Below are 13,145 nucleotides of genomic sequence, written 5' to 3' on the forward strand. Positions count from 1 at the left end.
AATGATAAATTATGCTAGACATAATTTAATATTTCCTTTTCTCTATGTAATTAGTTAATGCAATGAAAATAACATGTAATGTACACTATATAACTTAGAAGATTTCAGGATAAATCAATCTTATTCGATAGCTCTTTTCTTAGCAGGAACTGTATCGCGTGAGGGACTGTTACCTCTCTTTTTCGCACTCCGTGCGCCACGTCCTTTAAACATAGAACAATTTTGTTAGTAATTGCTTTTTTAAAATGCAAAATTATTTTGTATCGTAATAAAGATTTCAGTTGTTTTAAGAGTTTAACTCAGCGAAATCCATATACGTAATTTATATATGTACATGACTTCTCAGTATTAGCATGGCAAAACATCATCATATACTTGATAGTCAACAATTGTATTATTTTAAAATGAACTTTTACCCTTCTTAGCGCCTCGCTTGGATTTGTTAAACTTGTTCTTTGAAGCTACTATATCTTCCATCGCTTTAGTAAGGTACTTATCTTCTTCCTCACCCTCGAGCATTTTACAAGTAACTTCAATGTCTTGGATTACCACCTTAAAACATGAAACATTTTTTGCTTACTGTAATTTTAAAATTATCAGAGGAATTATTATAGAATAGAAAAAATTTTGTAAATTTTTTTCTCACCTTGCCTTCGTTTGTCTTTTCTAACAAAGGTTTAGCAGCATTTTCTCCCTGCAAACGTACCCAACCTTCCGTATGTCCTCTTTGAAAATCGATGTATGCGATATCAGCATCAAATTTGTCTAAACATTCTTTGACATCTTCTCTTGTACACGTCTTGGAAACACCGGAAAAGTAAATAATTGAACCTTTTGGTAATTTATTATCTGTTCCTGCAGAGGTTTGTTCAGCTTCATCATCTTCAGTCTCTTTTGTCTCCTCTGTCTAAAGAAAAAAATATATTAAAACATAAATAAAAGACCAATTAAAAACGATAGATCATACGTTTTTATCTATTTGCTTTACTTACAGTTGATTTCTTTGGTTTTTCTTTCTTTTTCCTACGTTCCTCCTTCTCTTGTGCTTTTTCTACATAATAATCCGCACTAAAAAAATTATCCATCAAAATATAGATTTTATATATATATATATATATCCCTATATACACAGGGAAGGGCATTTAAAACAGATCACCTGAATAACTCGCTTGTTTTTGACAATAGAAGAAAAAGTGTCAAACAAAAGTTGCTTGGTTTCGAGGGGCACATAATGTGATGTCAATAATTGTTTTTTTGGTGGAGACGCTAAAAAGATATGAAGGTCACCTCCACTTTTTTAAATGGAATTATGTAATTTTTTTTAGATAACGTGATTCCTCTAATTATTTTGCATATAAAAGTGTTAAGGTAAAGATACCAAAAAACCAATAGTATTTTCGAGATATTTTACACTTTATTTTGATACATATTGACACAAAATGTTAAATAACTCGTAAACTGTTGACTTTTTGATTATCGTACCTTAACCACTTCACTGGCGCGACGCCAGTAAAGGCGTCAAGCGTGACCTGGCCCAAACTGGCGAAAATACGTGAAAAGGCGTCAAAACTATTTCTCCATTATTAAATTCTGTAACTAATTTTTATACATGTAAACATAGTATTCTTATAGTTTAAGATTCAGAGAACACGACTATGCTACTAAAAATTTAATTTTGTGAAGTTTTCATTGTTTTTTAGAACTTTGAATATCAACAATTTTTAATACTTTTAGCCGATGGCGTCAAGCGATTACTCAGATATTATACTAGATTTTCGGTTTATTTTCTTTATAGAATCAAATTTATACACCAATGAGTTAAAATAAGTAATTACTATATAATAATTCAACTAATTAATTATTAAAAAATGTAATATTTAATAAATAATGAGAAACACAATTATAATAATATCAGTGTAATAAAATATGTAAAATTACATATAACAATTTTTTTAAAATATGTAATTTTACATATTTTATTACACTGATATTATTATAATTGTGTTTCTCATTATTTATTAAATATTACATTTTTTAATAATTAATTAGTTGAATTATTATATAGTAATTACTTATTTTAACTCATTGGTGTATAAATTTGATACTATAAAGAAAATAAACCGAAAATCTAGTATAATATCTGAGTAATCGCTTGACGCCATCGGCTAAAAGTATTGAAAATTGTTGATATTCAAAGTTCTAAAAAACAATGAAAACTTCACAAAATTAAATTTTTAATAGCATAGTCGTGTTCTCTGAACCTTAAACTATAAGAATACTATGTTTACATGTATAAAAATTAGTTACAGAATTTAATAATGGAGAAATAGTTTTGACGCCTTTTCACATATTTTCACCAGTTTGGGCCAGGTCACGCTTGACGCCTTTACTGGCGTCGCGCCAGTGAAGTGGTTAATACTTTTGTGAACAGAATAATGAGATAAATCAAATGGTGTAAAGAAAACACATAGTTACGTATTTAAAAAATTATCCATTTTGTATACATATTTTTTTTAAAGCAACTATGTGTTTTCTTTACACCATTTGATTTATCTCATTATTCTGTTCACAAAAGTATTAAGGTACGATAATCAAAAAGTCAACAGTTTACGAGTTATTTAACATTTTGTGTCAATATGTATCAAAATAAAGTGTAAAATATCTCGAAAACTATTGGTTTTTTGGTATCTCTACCTTAATACTTTTATATGCAAAATAATTAGAGGAATCACGTTATCTAAAAAAAATTACATAATTCCATTTAAAAAAGTGGAGGTGATCTTCATATCTTTTTAGCGTCTCCACCAAAAAAACAATTATTGACATCACATTATGTGCCCCTCGAAACCAAGCATCTTTTGTTTGACATTTTTTCTTCTATTGTCAAAAACAAGCGAGTTATTCAGGTGACCTGTTTTAAATGCCCCTCCCTGTATATCCCTGTATAGGAGTACAAATTAGTTCGGTCCGTTTTCCAAAAAATAATCGCCTCCAAAGACGAGTCATTTTTTCGAGATGGAATTCGAAAATTACCTGAGAGATGGGAAAAAGTAGTAGCCAGCGATGGACAATACTTTAAAATCTGTTCATTCATTTTTGTTTTAAAATAAATGCATTTTTGAACACAAAAAACGGATCGAACTAATTTGTACACCTATATATAATAATAAAATTATATAATATATATCTATCAATTCTTTTTACTTACGCCCACTTCCTTATTAACTCAGTATCTCCATATTTTACAGATTCTATATTCATAAATGCTTTAGCGGTATCGAAAGTTTCAAACTGCACAAAAATAGATCCTTTGAATTTAAACACTTTATCTTTATCAAGATATTTTCTCATCTGCAAAATAAAATTTGAGATAAACGCATTAGAAATAATTTTTGATATACATACAGAGTAAGGGCATTTAAAACAGGTAATCTTAATAACTCGCTTATTTTTAACAATAGAAGGAAAAGTATCAAACAAAAGTTGCTTGGTTTTGAGGGGCACATAATGTAATGTCAATAATTGTTTTGTAGGTGGAGGTGTAAGGTTAAATCTGTTTTTTTTTTAATGGAATGTTTTTTATTTACATTCTGATAGAGCATTTTAAAATGAACACAGTGACCTATAATTGAAGGTCATTCAAGGTAACGCAAGATCAATAATGGAAAATAATTGAATGGAAAATAAATTGTTTCAAGGCAACTCTTCGAAAAATTTCGTCTTCTCTGCTTGGTATACCGCTAATCGTTCAAGTGTATCAGGGTATGCAAATAAACATTGAATCGCACATAGCATTATCTACATTTACTGCTCAGTTTAAATTTATCTATTGATCGAAGTGCGTGTCTTGCGAAGTGCGTTACATGAAAGCGGAAAAAGTCTATATGATATTCATCTATATGATATTTATCATGGTGATCTATATATTTCACAAGACACGCACTTCGATTAATAGATAAATTCAAATTGATCAATAAATATGGATTAATGCTATGTGCGATTCAATGTTTATTTACATACCGTGATACACTTGAACGATTAGCGATATACAAGCAGAGAAGACAAAATTTTTCGAAGAGTGCCTTGAAACAATTTGTTTTCCATTCAATTACTTTCCATTATTGATCTTGCGTAATCTTGAATAACCTTCAATTATAGGTCATTGTATTCGTATTAAAATGCTCTATCAGAATAAATAAAAAACATTCCATTAAATAAAAAAAAAAACAGGTTTAACCTTATCTCCACCTACAAAACAATTATTGACATTATGTACCCCTAAACCAAGCAACTTTTGTTTGACACTTTTTCTTCTATTGTTAAAAACAAACGAGTTATTCAGGTGACCTGTTTTAAATGCTTCACTCTGTATTTATTTCAATATTCATGTGTATGTCCAATATATTAAATTTGTTAAATATTCTAAATAGTCAAACAAATTGAGAAATAAATAGCATAAATACATTAATTTGTGTTCATTTTCATCTTGTCTAATTCAAAATATATTTATAGTATTAACAAATATCAGGTCAAGCATAGCATATCAGACAGAGCACTGGTCTATCAAGCCAGAGATCCCGAGTTCGATCCCTGGTAGAAATCAAAATATTTACGCTCTCCTCTTGGAAAAACCTCCTAAGAGTATCCTTACCCATAGAAATACCTTTTGAAAAATTTACTATTTGGAACCAGCATTAAAACTATAGATCCCATATGCTTGTGATAAACTGAATATTTAGTGTGTGCACCACAAGCATATGAGAAAGATGTGTAACACAAGGCAGAGGTCTTTGTTAAATTAATATCAGAAGGACAATTTATTTGTTGCCTAAAATGTTATAATTTACTCATTCTATATCAAACAAATTAATATACCACAATTGTTTCAAATGGCTTGTACGGTTCAAAAAAGGCTTTCAGTTTCTCAATAGTTGTGTCAGTGAACGGAAAACCTTTAACATAAACCGTTCGAGCTTCCTGCGCTTTCCTATATCCTTCATTGTACTCTGGCAGTGGATGCTTTGGTGAACGACGTATTTTTTTCCTGTCCTCAGATATTTCCATGAGATCGCTGGTTTCTAATGCTTTCAGAATCACATCAACATTTTTGCTGAGAGAAGCTAGCATTTTAAAATTTAACATGACAGTCATTGGAACCCAGCCTTCATCCAGTTTTGTTTGATCAATGAGAAATTTATCCCTCTGCATATTAACATTGCCAAAGTAGTACTGCAAAAAGAAAATAACATTACAAGGAGTAATGTACAGAGCGATGTATAATATTGTATGAAAATGGTCAACTCATAGTTAGTAAATTTTGGATTTGATCCTGACTCACTACTTTTTTAGGAGGAAGGAGTGCTTTCTATTTATGCCTGTTTCTATCAATATAAATTAAATTTATCTCAGTACAACTGACTCTAGGTCTTTTTCTAATTTTTAGAACTAGAAAAAGATAAAAAATTAAGTTAATATATATTAAATATAAGTATATTAAGAAGAGCTAAGAGCCAGTTAAAACTCTAATGCTTAAAATAAAAGATTTATTGTTGGTAAATAACAGTTAAGGCTCCTGAATACTCAGCCAAGAACTCCGTGTTGATGGGTAGCGACACCGAATCAGTCGGTGGCTAGCAAAACTGGTAGTACGCTACTAGTTATACACACAATTGCAAGTTCATGTCCGTGTGCTCATTTTCGGGTAGAAAGGGAGCGCACAGCATGGGTTCATGCTTGTGTGTGTATAGCGCCTCGCCATGGTAAAAGTCTGAACTAATAGGCGTGAAAAAGTGATGTTTTGACGACAAATTTTTTCTTGCGTACCATTTTGTCAATATTTGCTTATTTGTGAAAATGTGACTTCCCTCGTACTCGTGAAAGTCCTAAAAATTGGCGGAAACTGCAGTTATCGTGAAATTTTATACGTAAATCGTATATTTCACTCGTTTCATCAGCTGTCAAAATGTGTGATTCTGCCCGAGTATAGGCTCACTTTACGTGCCTTTTACGACCATTTACTGACTATCAGAGGAGGAAAGGACAGTTTCCGCCAATTTTCACAAGTGTTTTTGAGCGATCTCGCCTTTTAAATTTATCCAAATTGTCTTCATTAAAAAATGGGACGCAAGAAAAATTAATGTATTTTTTTCGCCTATGACGTCACAATTCCAACATGGCCGTCGCCGGTATTCAGGAGCCTTAAGATGGTTAAACAATGAAATAATAAAAAGATTATAAATCAACTACAGCTTTGACACAAATTGAAGAGTTGCTCTTAGAAGCTCTTATTTCTATAATATTGTATGTCGTTGTGTAAAGATCTTTCATGTGGTTTGCAATGGTAAAAAAATATAGTTTGCAATGAAAAATTGTAAATCTGTTAATATATATAGGAAATATAATTAAAAAGCGAATTAATGAAGTAAAATTTGTGTAAATAAAAGATATATAAAATAAGTATCTCTGGTTGTCTCTCATAAATATGTTACAAGTGTAGTTAAAATACAAAATAATGTATAAAGGTTGAAGCAAATTACGATGAAGTAACCACTTGTTACTATATGCTGTTATGTGATAAAAAATATCGACATTTAGGAGATAAACTGAGGAAACTGAGAAGGGAAGAGTAAATAGAAGGTGAAGAAAATGAAGTTAGAAAGGAGAAAGAGATTATATGTGCAGATAAGATCAATTAAGTATTAAAATTTTATCTGGCTCATAACCCTTCTCAACATACTTTTATTTATTTTATATTACTTCATACTTGAACCATTCTATATTATATACATATATATTTTTTTAATCTATTTTGCTAGAAACAGGTATCAATGATCATTTAATAACATAAGTCAACATCATTATGTCTCTCTTAACATTTAATAGATCTATTGTTTTTCCCTATACTTATATGGAAAAGAACAGATCTAATAAATGCTAAAGGCTATAAATGGTATACATAGAAAACTTAAAACATAAAACTTAAACAATAAAGAAATCAATAGTTGCTTTCCATTTACACCGATTCTCGGATAATTCTCACTTGTGACATCATAACTCAGTTGAATGAGCATTCCTTTTGCATTCTGAAAAGTGAGATTCAACTGAGTTTTTACCTACAAACTGCTCAAGATTAAAACTGTGTGTGCTTTACGGAGTCTCGTAAAGACTTAAAAATTAAGGTTATGAATTTGTGTTATTTGTTAATTTTACCAAAGTAAAGTAATGGCGAATTCGATTGGATGCACTAGTGCGCACTGAGTGCACCTGAGTTCATTTGTTTTCCTTTTCTCTTCAGGAGAAGGGAAAAGGAAAAAAGATGAACTGGTGCAATCACCCTGCACTGGTGCATCCCAATCGAATTCGCCATAAGTAATGATGTCATTAAATTTCATACTCAGCTCACTTCAGACTCAGTTTCATTTGTGTGTAATGGAAAGCAACTATTGATTCAAAGTAGGGTTGAATCAGGAAGTCAAATAAGTTATAAGTCTTGTCATTTTTCTATGTGCCATGGCCTTAAGAATGCTTAAAAGACAGAACTTTTTCCACAGTCCTTTTTCTTCTTCAATGTGAAAAGAAACACAAGATGGACTATGTAAAAAATTCAGTCCCAGGTATGGAAAAGAACAGGCCTAATGAGTAAGACAAATTGACTTGTAGATTTACGTCACCAAATAAAAAGTACTCTTTGTTTCTTCAATTTATGTTTCTACATCTTTATATTACCAAAGTACTGCAAAAGAAAAATAGAAGATATACCGCGGAATATATAACGAGTGGTCTCGTGTGAAACCGATTGAGACTCGTTGAGTCTCAAATTCGATCCTGACTCCTGTTACATGTATGCCCTTGGTTTAAAAAAAGATACGTTAATTATTTCTTTGGGTAATTATTAGAATTCAAAATCACGATTCAAATTTAATAAAAAATGAAAGAATAAACTGTTCCTTTACGCGCGCGTGAACATGAAATATGAGATATATACCTCCACTTGTGCTCTAATCTTCGCCAAAAGAACTTCAGACGGTTCTTCCGCATCTTTTCCGTTTTCTTTTGTCTCTTGCTGCGCTTTTTCGTCGGCGGCGTCAGTAGTCGGCGTATCGTTATTAACCTCTGCGGTCTTGGTGTCCTCGCTGATCTCGGCAGCAGAATCACCGTTTAAGTGATCATCGTCAGCTTTTATCTCTTCCTTCATCTCTTCCTTCGCCTCATTCTTTGTCTCGTTTTCCATGTTTCAATATTCTACTGACGACAATCACAGAAAGAAATACGACGCAATTTCAAAAAAACGGTTACCATAGGTTTTATACTCTGAAAGCGCACAGAAAGGCCGCTCCACACACGTGCTTCTCGGTTTATGCCGAAAACCGGAAATCAACGGAAATGATGCTATGTCGCTAATTTAATTTAACAAGAAAGCCATATGCATAGTACGACCGGTTCCGCGGAGCTAGAGCACAGTATATACAGTAGCGCAACTCTCCGTCGGCACCTTTGATGTTACCGTAGCCAAAAATGAACTGCACATGCGCGAGCGAGGCGCGTTACCAATCAGGGCACTCTATTCTATCTCACTTCTGCTCTCTGTTTATAACCTTTTCTCTCTTTCTAATTTGTTCTAGCAATGTCCTAACCTAATTTGCACATTTGAACATTTAAGTATTGTTCGTTTTGTCTCTCGGGAGCTGCTCAGAGTTGCTCCGAACGAACCTAGCGTACTTGGATGTGGTCTATTTAATGCTGTAAATACCTCGAAACATACTTTGATTGATCATTCATAAAATTTTTTCTTCTGATTGATCAACGAAGCATTTGCAGCATTAAATGGATCACATCCAAGTACGCTGGGTTTATTCAGAGCGACTCCGAGCAGCTCCCGAGAGACAAAACGGACAATACTTTAATACGCGTACTAACAAGTAACTTTTATAAAATTATCTTAATTTATTCCATTATTCACAGCGAATACAGAGAATCTATAGTTCTCGTTTACACTATATAGATCTTTAGTACTCATAGTAAAAAACGAGACGCATTTGAAAGAGAAAATGAAATAAAAATTAAACATTATATGATGCACATTTATTTCTTAACACTATATTTTGCAATTAAATATACCCACAAAATATATTATTATTAACTAATTGTACAGCAATATTGTATATGTATAGCATATATCTTGTATATATACGGAATTAGAACAGGAAGTCACAATAAAGTCAAAATGACATTAAAATGATTGAAAAATGACTTTTATTGATCATTTTGGAATAATTTTAACATCATTTTGATACAATGATGACTTGTTTTGCTTGAATATATAATTAATGTGGTATTTCATATTTTGAAATATCATATGGCTCGAATAAAATTACTTATATTTATTATATTTTTTTCACATTGAATTATAGTAACCGCAGATATTAGAAAATGCAAGAATACTCTCTCTCTCTCTCTCTCTCTCTCTCATAATTTTGTAATTTAACTTTTTTTATTTAAAATGACGATTATTTTGTACAGATAACCTATTCTCCGTAAAGCTAATTCGGTCTACGTTCTCTGTTTTTTTACACTTTCTTAAATACGTAACTTTCTGAATACACAGAATAATTATTATAATTAAACACGTATCACTTATCACTTTATCACACGTAGTACTTCTCACATAAAATTCGTCGTGTTCCCGCCACTTTCCGTTAAATGGTCCTTTAAATGCCTTAATATGAACATTTCAATGGGGCTGACAGACGCCGACAATAGGAAGAAGAAGTGAGATGGAATACAGTGCCCTGATTGGTTACACGCCTCACTCGCGCATGCGCACTCCATTTTAGGCTTCACAAAATCAGGAGAGTTGCGCTACTGTATATACTGTGCCCCTATATACCAGAGTTAGGCCGGTATTCATAGTCAGTTCTTATATTCAAGACCGTCTTAAGTTCAGTCTTGAAGAGTTACGAACCAATCGGAGGGTCGCTTTAGCACCTTAAGACATTACTTAAGACAGTCTTCAAATAAGAACTGACTATGAATACCGGCCTTAGAGACCCTCTAACAGAGACTGGCCATCAGGCGAGTCCGCCATTTCCTAGCGAAATCCTACAAGTGAGAGAGAAATATAGACCATTTCACTCTTTCACTCACACGAATATGTGCGTTCGTATGTGTTCGTTTATTTAAGTTGATCTGAGTTGATTCAAGGTTGTGTTCGCGGTTTTTGCTCTACAAAATAATAACAATAAAAATGGGTGGTTGCACTGCACAATTCTGGAAAAATTATTTAATATCTGTCTTTAGTCAGGTTACGGCTAAACATGTTTTAAATTATCAATTGTTTCCTAAAATTATTAGAAAGTTTGTCGTATTCAAATTAAGAACATTAAGTAAGAAAAATACTAATATTAATAGAAGATATGATAGTAAATCATTGGCAGTACATACCTTTTTTAAATAAATTTTACAAATGTTAAGTGTTTTTACTTTTCTCACTGATTTCCTAACCTTACTTTAATTTTATTTGAAAAAGATTTAATAGAATTAAGAAAGGGAATATTAAATATAGAAATTATTTAACGTATAAACAAAAAGAACGAAGACAATATAAGAGTCAATGTTTAAAATTTAATAACAAAGTCAAAAATTAAATCATAAATGTTAAAAAACAGCTATTATAACAAAGTTATTTAAAGATAAAGATGTATATAACTGACGATAAAACTTGACATGTTTTTTTTTATTTGACGTATATTATTTATATTGATGTAAAAAGCACGGTTTCAATATTTCTATAATATTTATCATTACATACTATTTACATTCCAAGTAAATGCAGTAATTGAAATTTGAATACTAGCGGGAATCGCTAGGAAATGGCGGACCAATCAAAAGTGGCACCCTGATGGCCAGTCTCTGTTAGAGGGTCTCTAACCAGAGTCTGAACACGAGAGAGACAATTTTTGATTGGTCTGTCGCAGTCTGTCGTTTGTGGCAACTCCCGCTCCAATTCAAACGTCGATAACCTTATAGATTCATATAGGATAGAAATGTATACATAAACTTTTAAAATATTTTAATTTTTTTAACGAATATTAATTAACTTCACAAAGAAGTGAATTGTTTGTCGGTACCCAATCTTCTCGGTTAACATTTTTTACCCATATAACTCGTCGTTCAGAATTTTTAGGAAATCTTTTCATTGTATCAATATCCTTTGATAGCTATTATTACAATACGGAACAGCGCAGCCACCCATTTTTACTATAAATATTTATTTAATATTATTATTTTTAATATTTTTTACGCTGTTAACTTAAATAAAAGAGTATATACAAATAAATACATTACATTAAGGTTAGAATTAATAGACGAAGATAGTGTATATATATATGTATATATATCTTTCTCTCTCGTAGCATTTTGCCACAATCGCGCTCGTGTCCAGACCACTCCAGACTCTGGTATAGTCATATATGTAATACTACTATATGGCTAGATGAGAGAGAAGTCCATGTCCCAGAACCACGGTGCGGGAATATACTTCTCTCTCTTTCTCAGCGTACTTTGAACGTTGTGCGCATGCGTCGGATTCATCCCCTCCATCAATAATAAATAGAAGGATAAATATACATATATGTGTAAGGAAGAAGGAAAAAGTGATTGATTCCGCTTCAGGGTATAACCTTGTTACAGTTAACAGAGTCAGTTTAGTCGGAATAAATAAATTAATCCTAATTTTATGAAATAAACTTTTTCAAAATTGCCGTTATGTATATAAGAATACAGTGCAATCCCTTACAGAAATTTCATGATAATCAGTGCAAACTAATACCTATGTCATACCTATGCAGACTAATGTTTTCAGTCGCATTAGGCGAATTAGGCTTTTTGCCACATAAATAACATATCTTGACCATTTTTGCCTGTGTACAATAGCACACATCTAATAAGCATAACGAGCATAAAGGTTCTTTTTCATGCGCAGCACGCTGCAGCAGCAATTCGTTACTATTGGTTAAGAATTTTATGTAAGCTAGATGACGCACTTCCGGCGCAAAATACATTTTGCCGCAGTTCGTTGAAGTTGAACCGAACGAACAGCAAGCAGCAAGCGGCAAAATCGAGGCAATATTATTTATTGCAATAAATATTAGGAAAATAAACGAAGAATGGCTTCGGATAAGGTACGAATGTTTGTAAATTAGATTATTTTATACTTTACACTTTACTTTTTCAAATTTGTGGTACAGTATAAAATGATCTAATTTACAAACATGTATCCGTACCTTATCCGAAGCCATTTTTCGTTTATTTTCCTAATATTTATTGCAATAAATAATATTTTCATAATGAAACGACGGACATATTGTACGCTTTCTCGATTTTGCCGCTTGCTGCTTGCTGTTCGTTAGGTTCAACTTCAACGAACTGCGGCAAAATGTATTTTGCGCCGGAAGTGCGTCATCTAGCTTACATAAAATTCTTAACCAATAGTAACGAATTGCTGCTGCAGCGTGCTGCGCATGAAAAAGCACCTTAACCTGTTCGCGTCATCTCACTGATCGCACTCTATTTTCCTATTGGCGGATGCAATCAATCCAACGCATGCGCATAACACTCAAAGTACTCTTAGAAAGAGAGGGAAATATATATTCCCGCACCGTGGTTCTGGGACCGCTTCCTCTCACTCCCTCTTATAGGCACTAGCCATATAGTAGTATTACATATATGGGTATAGTGTTGGCGCGATAGAGGGATTGCTAGACGCAATCTCGAGCATGGATGTGTGGCGCTGGATGTATGGCGTTGTTGTCGACTTCCTTTGTCTTCCCGCGCGCTATCTTTTCCCGCCTTAAAGCTCGATCTACAATTGCGTAAACGTACACCCACGGTAATTAATTCTGTCCCTCGGAAATTTTCACAAAATGAAAAGTGACCTCCTTTCTGTATTAATTATCACTATTCATGCACGATAAGGTTCAGTCGTAACGTTAATCGTGCATAGATTGTGACAATTAATATAGAAAGGTTTTTTATTTTGTGAAAATTTCCGAGGGACAGAATTAATTACCGTGGGTGTAGTTGTAAGTGGTGTAGTTATAAGAATTGACCAATGACAGTCGAATATTCTCCTCGTATTCAACTGTGAT

General features: G+C 32.5%; 1 protein-coding gene across 1 annotated transcript; it reads right to left on the reverse strand.

The window, feature by feature from the left end:
* Positions 1 to 8,381, reverse strand: La (La autoantigen-like). The gene is made up of 7 exons (XM_018546211.1): positions 7,985 to 8,381; positions 4,876 to 5,229; positions 3,209 to 3,351; positions 993 to 1,068; positions 647 to 907; positions 417 to 552; positions 1 to 203 (listed from the first exon to the last, which is right to left on the reverse strand). Exons 1-7 carry the CDS (start codon positions 8,228 to 8,230, stop codon positions 121 to 123), a joined length of 1,299 nt encoding a protein of 432 aa, XP_018401713.1. The 5' UTR covers positions 8,231 to 8,381; the 3' UTR covers positions 1 to 120.
* Between the last annotated feature and the right edge of the window lie 4,764 nt (positions 8,382 to 13,145).

This window comes from Cyphomyrmex costatus, unplaced genomic scaffold (assembly GCF_001594065.2).
Source record: "Cyphomyrmex costatus isolate MS0001 unplaced genomic scaffold, Ccosl1.0 scaffold526, whole genome shotgun sequence".
Classification (NCBI taxonomy): domain Eukaryota; kingdom Metazoa; phylum Arthropoda; class Insecta; order Hymenoptera; family Formicidae; genus Cyphomyrmex; species Cyphomyrmex costatus.